The 18,877-nt window shown below is 34.2% G+C and overlaps 1 protein-coding gene across 1 annotated transcript; it reads right to left on the reverse strand.

Annotated features, from left to right (window-relative positions):
* Window positions 1-2,640: 2,640 nt before the first annotated feature.
* Window positions 2,641-3,581, reverse strand: LOC129063130 (olfactory receptor 4Q2-like). The gene is given in 2 exon segments (XM_054564185.1): window positions 2,641-3,032; window positions 3,035-3,581. Coding segments are annotated over 2 exon segments (939 nt in total).
* Between the last annotated feature and the right edge of the window lie 15,296 nt (window positions 3,582-18,877).

Raw genomic sequence — 18,877 nt, forward strand, 5'->3', positions numbered from 1 at the left:
TTCCACCACACTTCTCACCCGTTGGGATGTGTGAGAGTTGAATCCACTGTGCACGGCTCCAAGGCTCCTCTCCCATTATTGTTCCATTGTGTTCCAGGTGATTACTCCACTATTTAGTCGCAATTCCAGTTTGGTCTTGGGAGGAGGTCAGCGTGACTCCCATTCATTCCTCCGCCATCTTCTCTCTATTATTTTATTTTAGTTTTTTATTGTTGTTCAATTACAATTGTCCCAATTTTCCCCCCATTGCTCTCCCCTGCTCTGCCTTAAATCCAAGATTTCATATTTTATCTGGACAGTGCATTAGATGTTGGATTCAAGATTTAAATGTTTCAAACATTAGGTATGTTGTCATAGGTAAATTTCTTAAATTTGTATCCTAGTATTCTTATTATAAACTTTGTCTATCTTTTCTCATAGAATTTGATGTTACATTGAAATGAAAGTAGACTTTGAAAAGGATTTAAAATATTACAATTTAAAATTGCTAGTATGGTTAACAATTTCTGAGTATTTTTTCTATACACAGAAGCAATATATTTAACATATTTGTTTTCTTGAGAATTTCTAGAGATATTTATTTATATTTCTATTAAGATACATATTTAACTTAGCCTGTAGAATTTATATTTATATGTTTTTTACATCATATTTTCTAAGAATACTGATTTTAATATGGACTTATCTTCTCCCTATACTGCAAAATATTGAACAGTTTTTTTAAAAGATTTCTAAGTTTTTTCATATATCATTGATTAGTGGAAAATGGCTAACATCAATATTAATCTCTAGTGAACAATCAACTGGATTATATCATTGCGATTAATTGCCTCAATTCTGCCAAATTTTGATACTTAATTACTTCATCTGTTGGTAATATTGGTAATAAAGTACTGACTGAGAATTCAAATATAGATCTCACTGATTCCATAGTCATTTCCATACATGAAGTCATATGAGTTATTATAGTTATTTTATTATGAATCAAATTTTCTAATTAGCTCTTCAATATTAAGATATCTATGTGACTTCACTAACAGTGACAGTATATTCACAAGTGTTTCTTTAATCTGTTCTTGCTTCCATAATATATCTCAAAATGTTTTATAAGTCTCAATGAAAAATTTACAAGTTTTTTTCCAAGTATGGAAAAGGAAAACAGCTCCAAAATATTTCTCCCATAATCATTACTGCATTGATTAGAAAAGATATACAAGCCTCCTTCAGTTGTTCAACACATTTTTATTGAGTCTTTAATTTATCTTATTTTAGGAATTTAAAAAATTATTGGAAATGTAAAGATAAATACAAAACCTCCATTTTCAATTAATCTACCTAACATTCTTGGCTTCTGTCTTCATCACATAAATTAGTTGTTAAAGTTGCTTCTATAATCCACTGACTAAAAAAAAAGCTAAAGCAATGAAAATACTTCATAATACATTTGTAGGTTACATTCATATTTTATGTGTTTAGTTTATTATAAACTTGCCTGTCAATTTAATTTCCTTACCTTTGATTAAAATCTCAGTAAGGAGTAAACAAGCCTATGAATTAGTCTTAATATAACTGTGAAGATCACCAAGATCAGTAAGGGTTTTTTTTTTTATGGTAATAGTGACAGAATATAAGCTATGTTCAAAAATTGATAAAGGTGAAAATGTCATGACTCATGTTTGTACATTTTCTAACATCCTTCACAAACTATTTATAGTAGATCATACTGTTGGTTTCATTAGAGTAAACTGACCAGTTTAGAATTTCACCATCTGTATATTCTGTAATTGAAAAAAGTCAACATTAATGAATAAATTACACTAAAGCCCTGTTATGAGCCAGGCACCAAACTGAATACATTCATGCCCATTGTCATTTTTAGTCTTTACAAGAGCACTGAATGGTAGGCATCATTATATGCATGCTACAGATGAGGAAATTAAGGTTCCAGTAATTTAAGTAATTTTTTAGGATTTACTTGGCTTGTAAGTCAAAGATGGATATTTGAACACACACTATTAGGCAATTGCTCTCTCCATTATACTACTAGATGGTGGTTAGCAGTGAGATAATGTAATGAAACAAATGAATATGCCCCATTAGTTTATTGTTCAACATTCATATAAATTTGATTTACTCTAATTTGATATGCCTTTAAATATTTTGTGGTAGTGAAAAATTTATATATATATATATATATACATATATATATATCTTATTTAATTCATAAGGTTTTACTCATGCATCTAGTTTAAAAAAGTTAAAACCAAGAGGAAAAAGAAAAAAATGTGGCAAGGCTGAGAAATGCTGAGAATTTGGAAAGGGTGGCTTGTACCAGTATGTAACAGCAAATTAAATAGAAAGAATGAATGAAATAGATGTGATGAAATTAATGGGTAGAATGGGAGAACACGAATTGATAAAAACAGATTTGCTTCAGGGAAGAAAAAGAAGTTGGAGACAGAATAATTCGGGATAAAAGGAGTTTTTCTGAGTTTGATTAATTATAAAGCCATAAATAGGAGTATTATGATTTAATGGAAGAAATGCAAACAACTAGGCTATTATCTCATAACTCATTATTTAACAAAATTAATTACTTTAACTTTAGATTCATTGCTCTCAGAAACTCACTTCAATTTCTTAGTTCTTCTGCTTTTTCCAGGGAAGTCCATTCTTACACCACAGCTTCTGCATGGCTGACTTGACCTCTTTGTTCCGAAGTGTGTAGATGAGAGGATTCAGCATGAGGGTAATGACACTGTAAAGTACAGACACCATTTTGTCCACAGAAAAAGTAGAGAAGGGACGAGCATAAATGAAAATACAGGGTCCAAAAAACAGTGTTACCACCGTAAGGTGAGAGCCACAGGTAGAGAATGCCTTTTGCCTTCCCTCTTTGAAGCGAATCTTGACAAGGATAGTGGTATAGGAAGAAACCAGCAGCACAAAGCAGCTGGTAGAGATTAGCCCACTGTTAGATACCATTAGTAATTCAATGACAAATATGTCTGCACAGGCAAGTTTGATGACAGAGGGACATCACAAAAGAAGTTGTCCACCTCATTTGGCCCACAAAAGGGCAGACGGATAGTGAGAATTGTCTGGACAATAGAGTGCACAAGTCCTCCCATCCAGAAAGCAGCTACCAACACATAGCATAATCCTTGACTCATGATAGTGGTATAGTGCAGGGGGCAACAAATTGCAACATAGCGGTCATAGGCTGTCATTGTGAGAAGGAACATCTCAGCTGCCCCTACAAAATGCAGGAAGAAGAGTCGCATAATGCATTGGCCATAGGAAATGAGCTTTTTATTATTAAGAAAGTCAGCCAGAAGCTTAGGGGTAGTTACTGTTGAATAACAAAGGTCCAGGAAAGAGAAGTTGCCAAGAAGGAAATACATGGGTGATGAGTTCAGATAGTTATCAGAGGCCACTGTGACCATGATGAGGACATTGCCTGTCCATGTGGACACATAGAAGAATAGAAATAGTACAAATAGCCCTGCCTCAATAGTTGGTGTCTGGGAGAGACCTGCCAGGCCAAATTCTTTCACCACTTCTGTTTGGTTTTCATCCATTTGACCTGGCTCTCCCTAGATCAAAGAAATTAAACAAGAGACATTAGTAATATAAATGGATCACATATTTCACACTAAATGCAAGAAGCTTATCATTTTTAAGAGATATTTCTCTCTAGGATACATCCTGATTGATCAGCTGGAAGAATGGTTTTTCTCCTTTTCTTATATAAAAATATATTCCCCAACAAGCTCCAACTTTGAGAATATGATGAATAGCCAAGATTTTTTTAGTGAAGGTACCTGGTCCTGGGTGTTCAGCTTCAACTTGATGCATCTGTCTTCCATCAGTTAGTATTTTACTTCTCTCTCTTTTTTACACTGTCTCTAGATATCTATTACCTTTCCCTGGGATAGAAGTATATTTTTATAAATAACAATCTTTAGGAAAATATAAAACTTGAAGGTAGAATTTAAGATTTAAGTGAACAGGCATAGACTCTGTAGAGGTTTTATTTGGGATAGGAATCACACTACATAGATGGTCAGGCTGCTATAATAACCCCATGCCCTTTTCTATCAAGATAACACTTATGAGTCTGTACTCTGTGCAAATACTTGGAGGAAGGATCACATTCCACTATGGGCTTGTTGTTAGTTCATTGACTCTTACCTAACTCTCCTGAATACCTGTCCAGTTTATTGTTGCCTGTAACACATTTCTGTCCAGATTATTATTGTCTACAATACATTTCTCATCTTAAGTCACAGCTGTGGACACATGGGCACAGGTTATTCTTTTAACGATCTAAATAGAATCATAAAATAATTGTTCACACAACTTAAGTGAGTCCCTCTTTTGTCTATCTTATCGAATTAGGTAAAATGAACGATTTCTCTGAGGCAAAAAAAAAATAGCAATCCAGAGAGTATGTATGTGTATTTTATTCATTCATATAAGCAATAGCTAGAATATATTATTGCATTAGATGAAATGAATGAATGTCCATTGAAGACTGCGGGGGCTCTTGAGAACTGTTATTGACTTGAGTTTTACAGTTCTACCACACATAGAGCAAATTTTGCAGATACTATATTATTAAGATACAATAATTAAAAATTTAGACAATGGGGAGGGTCAGGGAGAAAAAAAAATTTAGACATTGGTGAATTTTCTTTATCTTATTGTATATGTCTCTGCTAAATCTATAAACTAAAAACCTTCATTTAGTCAATTCAACAAAAATAAAAGTTTTTAAAAAGAAAATTAATTTAAACCAAATAAAAGTTAAATAAGACAATAAAAAGTATATACTTCTTAATTAAAGCAATTTAAAATATATAAATACTATATTTATATGCTCTCTAACTATAGCAAATGTCAAGAATTAATATGAAGAAAACCCTCAAAACTTAAACATTTTATTAAAATGATGTTTACAGAAAGATTCATTAACTTGAAAATATGGTTAAATAAAAATGGAAAAAAGACACAAAAAGGTGTATTTAAAAGATGACAAAAATCTATGTACACAGAAAAATGAAAAAAATATAAGCAACTAGACTAAAATTAAAGACAAAATATTTGTAAATGTTGACTTTGACAATTGAGACCTTTTAACTTATTGATAGTTTTAATTTTCTGAATTAATTCAATTATACTTATGATAAATATATAAACTTTCTGTGAATTTCTGTGGTTATGCATATCATACATCTTATGACTAATTTTTTTTAAGATTTTAAAATTTTATTTATTGTTAGAGAAGGGAAGCGGGGGAGAAAGAGAGGGAGAGAAACATCAATGTGTGGTTGCATCCTGTGTGCCCCCCACTGGGGTCCTGGCCTGCAACCAAGGCATGCGCCCCACACGGGGAATCAAACCAGTAACCTGCCAGTTCGCAGGCCAGTGCTCAATCCACATAGCCACACCAGCCAGGGCATGACCATTTTATTTTTACATGAAGAATGAATATTTGACATTTGTTCTCTTTGTTCAATGTAGTTATTACTTATTTATAGTTACTAAATTTCAAGTAAAAATTATCTTTAATTATAATCTACGTAAGGTTTTTTGACAGTAATAGTTGTCTAGATAACCTCAAACAACCTCAGATTTATCAAAAGCAAGTTTTTAACAATAGATTTGTTTTGCAAGATATATTTTACTACTTATTTAATTTTTCATGTTTTAATTTTTTCCTGATTACAAGAATGATGAATGCTTATTGCTAAAATTCAGAAATATGAAAAACACAAAGAAAATAATTATTCTCCCAATACCAAGAGACAAGTATTGTTAACTTTAGCTAGTCTTATATTTTAAAAACCATTTTAAAAGCAATGTTTGATTTATATAATTGATATATTGTACTGAAAAATACCACAATTACCATTAATACTGATCCTGAAAATGGGTACAGATGACAGGAGCATGAATAAAGGCTTTCAGTATGGTAGGTTTAAGTCAAATTACACACCTTCCTGCAGAGTGTAGATGCTTAGGTCCTTTAATCACAGATGCCTGGCACGCTAACACTGTAGAACCATGGAGACACAACTGAACCAAGAAGATAAATGCATCAGTTGGAACCCCATGGACACACTGACTATTATTTGGAAAGTTTGGTGTTTAGGGATTTAGAGACTCAGGCACTGACAGTCAAATCACGAAGGGAATTATTAAAAAATTTTAATCGAGACCTTTCGCCAGAAATTATGGGACACAGAAATAAGTGTGTATTGGGTTGATGGTGAGCTATGAGAGTAAAAGGCAATAGATACGAGGAAGAGGAAATTATAAAAGATGTGATAGTTGCCGTATTGTCAGCTGGGTTATATTGAGAGGCAAGTGTTCCGGGACTGAGGTTGATGAGAAGGATAATGAACAATTAAAGAAAGTTTGGCGCAGTTGCCTTGCCAAAAATAGTACACTTTTGCTTGTGCTGCTTTCTTCATATGGAGTGCCTTTTCTAATCAGAATTTTCAATTTTAGATTTTTATCTTATCTTTCAAAATTATAGAAATATGTAAAGTAAGAATGAAAATCTCCCATATCTTCCACTGCCTCCTCCATACCACCAGGGGGAGGGGCACAGGAAGGGTGGAGAGAGGGAATATAGAAGAGAGACAGAGAGAAGACAGAAGAGACAAAAAGGGTGAGAGCTTAGTAGATATACTTCCATGCACTGTACACAACTCTAATTCTTTTTTAACTGATATGTAATATTTTAAAAATATGGTCGTGCTATAATGAAATAAATACTCCATAAGTGGGCATGCAGATAATTCATTATTTTATTACTATTACAAATAGTGCTATAATGAACAATTTTGAATTTTGTTCACAGTTCTTTAGATATTTATTGAGTATATGTAAGGGAAAGAGGCCTGAAAGTGAAATTTCTGAGACAGTGTTGTCAAAAAATTTTTTCTCCCAAAAAGCTGGACTAATTTACACTCCCAGGAATAATACATGTGGTGCTATTTCAAACACTTTCCAATACTAGATAATATCAACATGCACTGTTATTTAATTTTAATTTGCAAATGTGATGGATAAAAATGAAACTTTGTTATCTTAATTTGCATTTGCCTCATCAGCAGTATGTATGAACATTTCAAGTTTTCACTTATTGCACATTTTTTTCTTCTGAAAATTTCATGCTCGTGTTGTCATTCTATTTATAGTTATGTATTTATTACCAATATACAGAAGTTATCTAGACTGAAAAATATTACATGATGCAAATGTTTGAAATATTTAATCCTAGTTTAAATTTACAATTGATTGAATTTTTTATGTAATTTTTTATTTACTGGTGGTGCATTGGGTAATAAAATTATACAGGTTTTAATTATAAAATTATATGATACATCATCTGTATATTGCTTTGTCTGTCTACCACCCAAAGTCAAATCTCCTGCTATTATCATATATTTGACCCTCTTTACCCTTTATGACAAGCCATCCCCCTTTGTCCTCTGGTTTCCACCATACTATTATTGTCTGTGTCTATGAGTTGCTTTTTTTTTAAAAAGATTTTATTTATTTATTTTTAGAAATGGGGAGGGAGGGGGAGAGAGATAGAGAGGGAGAGAAATCTCAATGTGTGGTTGCCTCATATACACCCCCTACTGGGGACCTGCCTGCAACCCAGGCATATGCCCTGGCAGGGAATCTGACCAGCGACCTTTTGGTTCACAGGCTGGAGCTCAATTCACTGAGCCACACCAGCCAGGGTGAAGTTTTTTTTTTAATTTTTTTTGGTTACATTGGTTAAGAAAATTATATAAAAGATTAAGGTATAAAATTCTATAATACATTATCTGTCTATTGTGTGTTCATCACCCTAACTCATGTCTCATTCCTCATACCATTTATCTCCTCTTTATTCTCTTCTCCCTCCTCCCATTAATTTCCTTCTGGTAATGTTCATATTGTTGTTTGTATATGAGGTGTTTTTTTTTTCCTTAATTCCTTCATCTTTTTCACCCAGCTCTTTTATCCTCTCCCTTCTGACAGCTATGAGTCTGTTTCTATTGTCAGCTAATTTTGTTCATTAGATTCCACACATAAGTAAAATCATATGGAATTTGTCTTTCTCTCCAGATTCATCCATGTTGTAGCAAAAGGTAAGATTCCCTTCTTTTTTATAGTTGAGTAGTATTCCATTGTATAAATGTGCTGTGACTTTTTAATCTACTTATCTACTGATGGGCCCTTGTGCTGCTCCCAAATCTTGCTTATTGTAAATAATGTGGCAAAAAACATAGAGGTACATAGTTCCTTTTCAACTAGTGTTTTTGGTTTTTCAGATAAATTCCCAGAAGTGGAATCATTATGTCATAAGGCAGTCCCATTTTTAATTTTTGAGGTAACTCTATACTTCTTTCCACAGTGGCTGCACCAGCTTATATTCTTACCAGCAAAGCATGACGGTTCAGTTTTCACCATTTCCTCATCAATACTTGTTTTTTTATTTATTGATGATAGCCATTCTGACAGGGAATGATAATATCTCATTGTGGTTTTAATTTGCATTTCTCCGATGATTAGTGACATTGAGCATCTTTTCATATGTCTGTTGGCCATCTGAATGTCTTCTTTGGAGAAGTGTCTACTCAGGTTCTTTGTCTATTTTTTAATTGGATTTTTTATTTTTTATAGTGTTGAGTTGTGTAAGTTCTTTATAAATTTTGAATATTAACCCCTAATCAGATGTATTGGTGAATATGTTCTCCCATTCTGTGTTGTCTTTTCATTTTGTTAATTGTTTCTTTGCTATGCAAAAACTTTTTAGTTTGATATAGTCCCATTTGCTTTATTTTCCTTTTTTTCCCTTACCCGAGGAGCTATATCAAAAAGAATAGTACTACTAGAAATGTCTGAGATTTTACTGCCTATGTTTTTTCCTAGGGTTTTTATGATTTTGAGTCTAACATTTAAGTCTTTAATCTATTTTGAGTTTATTCTTGTGTATGATGTAAGAATGTGTTCTGGTTTCATTTTTTGCATGTACCTATCCAATTTTCCCAACACCACTTAACGAATCTTTACCCCATGGTACTTTCTTGCTTCCTTTATCAAATATTAATTGATCATGAAGGTATGGGTTTGTTTCTGGGCTCTCTATTCTGTTCCATTAATCTATGTCTGTTTTTATGCCAGTACCATGTGGTTTTGATTACTGTGACCTTGTATAATTTTATATCAGGTAGTGTGATTCTTCCAAACTTTCTTCTTCTTTCTCAGGTTTCCTTGGCTATTTTGGGTCTTTTGTGCTTTTATATAAATTTTTGGAATATTTATTTAATTATGTGAAATACACCACTGGTATCTTAATAGAAATTATGTTGAATCTGTAGATTGTTTTGAGTAGTATGGATATTTTAATGATGTTAATTGTTTCTATTCATGAATATGATTTATGCTTCCACTTATTTGTATCTTCTTCAGTTTTGTTCTCCAGCGTTTTATAATTTTCTCAGCATAAATCTTTTACAACCTTGGTTAAGTTTATTCCTAGGTACTTTATTCTTTTAGCAGTAATTGTGAATGGGAATGTTTTCTTAGTTTCTCTTTATGATAGTTCATCATTGGTATAGAAAAATGCAACTGATTTCTGGATATTTATTTTGTATCTTGCTCCTTTACTGAACTCATTTGTCAGTACCAGTAGTTTTATGGAATTTTTGGAGTTCACTGTATGCAGTATCATGTCATCTGAAAATAATGACAGTTTTATTTTTTTCCTTTCCAATTTGGATGTCTTTTATTTCTTCTTCTTGTCTGATTGCTGTGGCTAGGACTTCCATTACTATGTTGAATAAGAGTGGTGAAAGTGGACATTTCTGTCTTGTTCCTGATATTAAAAGAAATGCTTGTGGTTTTTGCCTGTTGAGTGTAATATTGACTGTGGGTTTGTCATATACATCCTTTATATGTTGAGGTATGTTCCCTCTATTTCCCCTTTACTAAGAGTTTTTATCAAAATGGGTGCTGGACTTTATGAAATGCTTCTTATGCCTCTATTAACATGATCATGTATTTTTTATCCTTCATTTTGTTTATGTGGTGAATCATATTTATTTATTTGTGAATATTGTACCAACCTTACATGCCTGGAATAAACCCCACTTTATAATGGTGTATGATATTTTTAATGTATTGCTGAATATGGCTTGCTAATATTTTGTTGAGAATTTTAACATCTAATGTTCATCGGGAATATTGGCCTATACTTTTCTCTCTTTCCAGTGTCCTTATCTAATTTTTGAATTAGGATAAAATGAATTTGGGAGTCTTCCATCCTTTTACATTTTTAAAAAATAGTTTGAGAAAGATAGGTGTTAGTTCTTCTTTGAATATTTGGTAAAATTTACCTGTTAAGCCATCCAGTCCAAGGCTTTTATTTGTTTGGAGCTTCTTGATTACTGCTTCAATTTTGCTGGTTGTAATCTGTCTTTTTCAGATTTTCTGATTCTTCCTGATTCAGTTTTAAAAGATTGTATGTTTCTATGAATCTATCCATTTGTCCTGATTATACAATTTGTTGGCATGTAGTTGTTTCTTACCATTCTTTGTATTTCTGTGGAGTCAGTTGTTACTCCTCCTCTTTCATTTCTTATTTTATTTATGTCTTCTCTCTTTTTTTCTTGGTGAGTCTGTTTAAAGATTTGTAAATCTTATTTACCTTTTCAAAAAACTAGCTCTGGCTTTCATTGATCTTTTGTAGTGCTTTTGAGATTATATGTCATTTATTTCTGCTCTGATCTTTATTTTTCCTTCCTTCTACTTACTCTAGGCTTTGTTGTTTTTTGTCAAGTTTCTTTAAGTGTAAAGTTAGATTGTTTATTTAAGAATTTTTAGTCAAATACCTGAGAGGGGCCCTCTATAAATTTCGGAAGCTATATGTCTTTTTAGTTCTTTTCCAGTATTTTGACCTGAAAATTCTAGGCATTGCTAACACTATGGACTAAAGAGTATGGGATTTAGTGGTTATACTTTATAATATTTATTTTAGCTTTTCAGAGGCCCTTTCTGGTTATGCATTTCTAGTTGCTGCTACAACTTTGTCAATCGCAGTACAAGTCTTTAGAAAATTAAGGGAAGAAAGTAAATTCTCAGCTGCTGATTCTATTTTTACTTGGGTTGCAATGAATAGGATATGGGGATAAGATATGTTACCTACTGTATAATGCCACTATGATCAATGTTGAATGTGACACTGAAATCATTGGCACTTATTAGACACTCAAAAAGTGGCCATTTTTAGTGTAAGTTATTCTAAATCTCTTTTTCAGAAAGAAAGCACTGTTTTGGTCAATATAGAGGATGTGGTTGAATACATGCTATGGAATAAAATAAATCATGTCATGTTGATTTATTCTTCCCCAAAGGATATTTAAAGAAAAACCACCAACTGGATCACAGCTGTTAGCTTATGAGAGTGTATTTGCTTGGACCATAAAATCAAAATGCAATTTATTTTGTTATAAATGGAATAAATCCTGAAATAATTATTTTGCAAATACCAAAGCATCCATATATAGAGTAATCCATCATCAAATTACAATAAATTTCTCCACAAAAGTTTAAATATAGTTAGAAAAATAATTGACTCTTTCTTTTTCTGGCTGGAATTTTCTTTTATTGTTGTTCAGTTACAGTTGTTCCAACTTTTCCCTATTGCTCTCCCCTGCCCCGCTCCCCGAGTCAATCCCCACCCCATTGCCCGTGCCCTTGAGTCCTCTATTCATGTTCATTGACTTGTCTCTTTCCCTTCTTGACACTAAGAATTACAATACCTCTTCAACTCAAATATTTCTATTAAAGTCTCCATATTCATGAAATATCTATTAAAACTTCTACCCACACACAGGTTTATAATTCTATAACCCTACAATTTGGTAGAATGGAAAACTGAGATGTATAAATGAATCTTGCCTATGTCACTAATTCATTGAAATGTTTGGACAGCTCATTAATATTCTATGGGCTTGAATTTCTTCAGTGAAAAGTGAGGAGTCTGAATTAAATTATCTCTAACAAACTTCCTATCCCCAAAAGTCCATGATAAAGTGTTCTCTAGCTCTCCCTTAAACTGTAGCATTTCTTTTCTCTGTAAATTGATCAAAGCATAAGGTGATCCCTAATCATGTATAATAGCTGCACAGCATACTATTTTATGGATGTACCAATAACACATTTCAGGAATCTACATAGATAAACATTTAGGTTTTTAGATTTATATTTTCTGTAGTTCTTACAAGCAATGCTTGTAATAAGTACAATGCACATACTTTGTTTTGCATATGCATAGTGATATCTGTAACATAAAATACTAGAACTATAATTGCCAATTCAAAGTTTTAAAATGTTAACTATATTGAATAATTCTCTTCATATATTGTACAAGTTTAGAGATTTAATAATAATGTTTGAGGTTTCCTGTTTTATAAAAACCTTATTAATACAGTAAACTATCAGACTTTTGGATCTTTGCCAATCATGTAGGTGAACAAGGGAATCTCACTGTACTTATACTTGCATTTTCTTATGTGCTAGTTTAGCATTTATTATATATTCTGAGTAACTTGTATTAATAATAAACTGCCTATTCATATACTTTGCTAATATTTCTATTTACTTTTTGGCCATTTACTTATTGATTTGTAAGAGCTCTTTACACATTAAATATATAACCCCTAAGAATCACACTGTTTTTCAGTATGGATTATCCTCAAAAAACTAAAAATGTAACTGCTTTTTGATCTAGCGATTCCACTGCTGGGATTACACCCTAAGAATATGGAAACACCAGTTCAAAAGAACCTATGCACCCCAATGTTCATAGCAACTTTATTTACAATAACCAAGTCAGGGAAGTTTTCTGTCATTATTTTTTCAAACAGATTTTCTATCCCTTGCTCCTCTTCTCCATCTGATATTCTTATGATATGAATGTTGTTATGTTTTATGTTGTCCTGAAGTTCGCTTAAAATATCTTCATTCTTTTTTAGTCTTTTTTAGTTTTGTTGCTCTGCCTGGGTATTTCTTTCTACCTTGTCTTCCAGCACATCAATTTGGTTCTCTGCTTCATCCAGCCTGCTTTTAATTCCGTCTAGTATATTTTTCATTTCAGATATTGTACTCTTCATTTCTTCTTGGTTCTTATTTATAGTTTCTGTTTCCTTTTTCACGCCTCTGTAGTTCCCAGTCAATTTCTTCTAGCTGTCATTGAGTTGAGCATCCTTATAATTATTATTTTTTAATTCTATGTCTGATAGATTGCTTACCTCAATTTCATTTAGCTCTTTTTCTGGAGATTTCTCCATTCCTTTCAACTTGGGGTTCTTTCTTTGTCTCCCTATTTTAGGTGACTCTTTTTGTTTGTTTCTGCATCTCAGGGTGCTCTGCTTTGCCTATTTGTCTTCGTGGGGTGGACTTCTGTGGTAGGAGTTCTGTGGTACTCAGTGATGCTGTCTCTTTGATCTCATGATCTGGGTCCTCTAGGGTTGCTCTTTATTCAGTTTGTGTGGGCTCTCTTATTATACTTGGGCTTTGCCTGTTGGTGACTCATTCATTGGTGGGCTCTCTTCTCCAGCTGGTTTACTGGTAGTCACAACTCTTACTGCATCTTGTATTCTGTTGTACAGGTGTTGGTTAACAAAGCAATATTACCAGAAAACCAAACCCACGCCAGCAAAAGAACCCCCTGACACATACCAATATCAACAAAAATTGAGCAAAGATTAATAGAGGTGGATAGAGATTTGGAATATATAACATAGGAAAAAAATAATATGAGATGACTAAAAGAGGGGAAATGGTTTTGAGTGGGAAGGAGGAAAAATAATGAGTGGTGAATAGAAATGAGGCAAAGAAAGAGAGAGAATAGAATTTAAAATGTAAGTAAAACAGGCAAGGGCAATTGTAAAAATGGAGAAGGCAAAGTGAAGAGTATACAATGAGGTTTAAAGTAAAATTAAAAAGGTATTGAACCAATGGGAACAAAATTGCAGAAAAACCACAGCAGGGTCAATAGCAATGCCAGCTGAGCAGAGATTAATAAAAGTGGAAAGGGGATAAGAATGTTATACAAAAGAGAAAAGTGAATGTGAGATGTCTACAGTAAAAAAAAAATATTTTGAGAGGATGGGAGAGGAAAACTAATAAGAGTAAGGAATAGAACCCAGGCTAAAAAAGGGAAAAAAATTAAAAGAACCTATGCACCCCAATGTTCATATCAGCACAATTTACAATAGCCAAGTGCTGAAAACAGCCTAAGTGTCCATCAGTAAACGAGTGGATCAAAAAACTGTGGTACATTTACACAATGGAATACTACACAGCAGAAAGAAAAAAGGAACTTCTACCCTTCCTGACAGCATGGATGGAACTGGAGAGTATTATACTAAGTGAAATAAGCCAGTCAGTGAAAGACAAATACCATATGATCTCACCTATAAGTGGAACCTAATCAACAAAACAAACAAGTGAGCAAAATAGAACCAGAGACATGGAAATAAAAAAAAACTCACAGTGACCAGAGGGGAAGAGGGAGAGGGATAACACGAGAAAGAAAGGGAAGGTTCAAGTCAAGGAATTTGTATAAAGGACCCATGGACAAAGACAAGGGGCGGGGAGGATTGAATGTGGAAAGTGGTGGTGTAGGGCCAGGGAGAGTAAGGGGGGAAAAATGAGGACAACTGTAATTGAAAAACAATAAAAAAAATTCAACGATCGCAAATAGTAAGACAAGGAGAGAGTATACTATGGAATTTGAAGGACTAACAAATAATGAACAAATAAGAATACCACTGGAGAAGAACAGCAATAACCATGATATCCTCACCCAACTAGCCACAATTTATAAAGGTGAAAGGAAAGAAGACTATTTTAAGAAGAGAAAAAGAATGTGAGCTGACTTAAGGAAGGAAGAATGCTTTTGTGAGGGTTGATGGAGGAGAAATAGAATAAGGAATAGGAACATGGTGTAGTGTGGGAGAAAATAGAATTTACAACAATAATAAGAAAAATCAGGAAGAAGGCAAAATGGAATAAGACAAGGGAAGGGTGCTATGTGGGATTTGAAATAATAATAATATAAAAATATATAATCTGAATAAGGAATTAAAAAAAGACCAAGATTAGTGAGTTAGTTGGAATACAATTGATGCAAAAGAAGAAATATTAAAACATTATGTGAAAAGAAAAATGAAAGAAAGAAAGAAAGAAAAAGAAAGAAAGAAAGAAAGAAAGAAAGAAAAGAAAGAAAGAAAGAAAAAAAAGAAAGAAAGAAAGAAAGAAAGAAAGAAAGAAAGAAAGAAAGAAAGAAAGAAAGAAAGAAAGAGAAAGAGTGAGCATGCAAGTTCTGAGGAAGAGTGAGGTGAAATTTGTCTCAGCTATTGGTATTCACCTTCTGACTTCTTTCTGGATGTCTGGTTTTTTATCAGCTCGAGGTCCGCGGGTGGGTCGTCCAACTTCTGGCAACACCACATGTAACTCCCTCACCTGCCTCTAGAGGGAGCTTCTGTATCAATTGAGAGGATGTGACCTTTGTCTCCCCTGAGAGGCACTCTTCAGGCTTCTGTGAAAATTGTGGGTGCATTCCCCCTGCCCCTACACCTCCTATCTTAGCCTGTCCCAGTTTATTTCCGATATATAGTTTCTGATTGAAAATAGCTGTCCATTTCAAGGGGTGGGGGGAGTCAATCTGTGTAAGAGTGTCAGCTCTCTCTTGCTTGATATAGATGGTGGCTTTGCGTGAGAGCCTTTGCTGGGCAGACCCCTGAATCCCCCTTGTTGCACTACCTTCTGAATTCCCTGCTTTGATGTCCTCAGTTAAACAGGGCTGTCAGACCCAGTGTACTTTGTCTCCCTGTGAGTTCAAAATGGACCCTTTTAGGTATTCCTCTTGGTGTCTTTCTCCTGCAGAGGAAATGCCCCCTGCAGTGTTGTTAAGCCTGCCCAGCTGGTCTTGAAGATCTTCCCCTCCTCCTGCAGGAGATGGGAGATGGGCGAAACCTTCCCTTCCTGGAGGTTCTGGCCAGGAAGGGGACTCAGTCTGACTTTAAATAGTCTCAGGTGCACCGTTCCCAGCCCACAGTCCTCAAAGCATACAGCAGCCCACATTCTCCATTCTGCGCAGCTGTGCCAGGCTGGGCCTGAGAAATCACCTCGCTTTGCACCTTTTTGATCAATTTGTCCAGCTGTACTGAGGGGGAGCAAATCATGCCCACGATGCCTTTTCCTTGTTGGCAGAGCAGCTGCCTCATGGGGTCCCTGCCCATCATGCCTCGGCTCCCCCTTTAAAAAAAGTCCCCTTGGGGCGCTCCCACTGCAATGCTGAATCACTGTCCAGCTTTCCATACACATCACTTCTCCAAAAAGTCAAGAGTCTATCTCAGTCAGGGCTGGCCATGGCCCTCCTCCTCCATCACTTCCAAGTGCAGATATTATCTCTCTCACTCTCTGGCACTCTCCCAGTTGGCATTTACCACTGCAGGTAAGGGTGCGCCACTAGCTGGTGTGTTGTTTAGTTTGGTTCTCCCCCATGACTTGGTGTATCCAAGTCGCTCCTAGCCTGGGTCTGGGGATTCCCTGCCCTGAGAGGGCTGCTGAGCTGCTGTCTCAGACCAGATTTTCCATGGACGTAGGCACAGAGTAGTGGCAGGCATCGTGGCTGCTGGCACCATGCCCAGGGATTTTCCCCATTCACATATAAAACCTCCTTACTGCCCATTTTCAAGTGTCTGCTGTGCTTTTTGGCTTCCAAGCTTCATATCAGCTAAGAGTCTGTTGACTACTCATTCTATTTTTTGGAAGAGCAGCTAAGTATCCAAGTTGGGTATAAGAGCAAGTGGACTTGGCTCCCACCTCCTTGAGCACTGTTTTCCACCCTCCCATGAATTCTAAATTCTAATTTCCCTCCACTTTTTTCTGTTGCTCTCCTCGCCTCTCCCTCCTCTTTATTTCCCCTATGTCCCTTGCCCCTCTTCTCCTTCAATATGAGAATTCTGAGAATCAGAGCAGGAGAATGACTTGATTTTTCAAGGGTATTAGCAACACCTCTCCATTGTCACTGGCACGGCAGAGTTAAAAAGAAAGAAAAGTACTATCAACAATATCATGACTGCTTTAATTTTATTTAAATTAATGTATTTTGGGGCACTGTTTTAAAGTATATAAAAGGTAGTCAAATTCAAAAGATCATTACCATGTTTGACATTGTACAAATGAAGTTGACAAAAAGATTAAGTACCAAGAAAATGTAACTAAGTAGTATCATGGTTCAAAAAGACTGTATGTCTGCATATAAAACTCAGCTTTCACTAAGATTTAGCATGCAGAGTTAATAACTATACATGTAGCGACTAACTTGTGTCTTATAGTACTTAAAATACTGGATCCAAAGTACTGAATGCAGGCTTTCTATTTTCTGTTACGCAATTCTCTTTTTCATTGTTAGAATACATTTAGTCTCTCTGTTACAAGGCCTTTATCATAATGTAAATTACATTACATTATGCAATTACATTATGTACAGGGAGAAGTACATAATAAAACTTTTGACTAGCGAGTGAAACAATAATTAGTAGATTTTTAAATCTTTATTTTTAGAGGCACATGAATTTTACTTTCCTACTTCTGTTTTCCAAGAAATATTTAAAAATAGATTTCATATTTCATCTTCACTTGCAAATAATTTCTTGTCACTTTGGCATTTGTATGTTTTAGGTGCACATGAAATTAACTTTTGCCCTGAATTTAAATAATCAACACCTGCCACACTTGCAATCAATTTCAAAGAAATTTGCAATTTTTATGAACTACATAGATCCATTATGACCAATTTATCCTACTTAAAAATAAGTAAATTTGGAAAATATATGTGCTGCTAATAGCACCAAATCTATAGAAAAAGTTTTATAATGAGTACAGATAAATATCAAATAACCAAAAAGAAAACAAAAAAGTTTTATTATAACAGTAGTAGTAGAAATAATTATATATAACCAAATGTGTAACGACCAAACTATAAATAACCAAATAGTCTATTCACCAGAAAAAGATAAACTAGTAAATGTACATTAATGAGGTGAAATCCATGTTGTAAAACACAATATTTTTTCTACTAGGTCAATATATGGAAAAAAATGTTATGAATAAGTTGAGTGAAGACATCAGAAACTCAATTTGCAAGGTAAGGGAATCACAAGGTTAGTTATATAAGTAGTGTTTTATGTAGATTAAAATCTCTAAATTTTTATTTATTTTTTTCATCTTCTCTATCGTTTTTATTCTTTTTTTTAATTGTTCAAATACAGTTGTCTCCATTTATGCGCCACCACTTGCCCCTGCCCCTCTCACCCCTGCCCCCTCCTCCCTCCCTCAATCCCTCCCCACCCCAGCTCCATCCATGTATCCTTCATACATGTTCCTTGATTTCACCCTTCCCCTCCCTTTCCCTGCTTCCATCCCCTTCTTCCCGCTTGTTTCTGTTTGTTTCTTTTTCCTTTCAATGTTGCTAGTTATATTTTCCTTGCTTGCTTGTTTTGTTGATTAGGTTCCACTTAGAGGTGAAACATCTCTAAATTTTTAAATAAAACATTAAAAGGATTTTAAATATTTTAAGAGAATTTGTACTTTAGAATTATAGGTAATGAAAAATTGGTTTAAATTATCTTTAAATATTAAATCAGGAACTGATGTTACGCAATTCCCTTACATTTAGGACAAAAACCCAATTCTATATCTCAATAACCCATGTCATTAGAAAAACAATTGGCATGACGCTGTGATCCAGTGGAGGCTCATTATTCAGGATTATGTTCCTTCATGGTGACCC

This window comes from Pteronotus mesoamericanus, unplaced genomic scaffold, assembly GCF_021234165.1.
Source record: "Pteronotus mesoamericanus isolate MK-2021 breed Mesoamerican mustached bat unplaced genomic scaffold, CSHL_Meso_final contig_164, whole genome shotgun sequence".
In the NCBI taxonomy this organism is placed as follows: domain Eukaryota; kingdom Metazoa; phylum Chordata; class Mammalia; order Chiroptera; family Mormoopidae; genus Pteronotus; species Pteronotus mesoamericanus.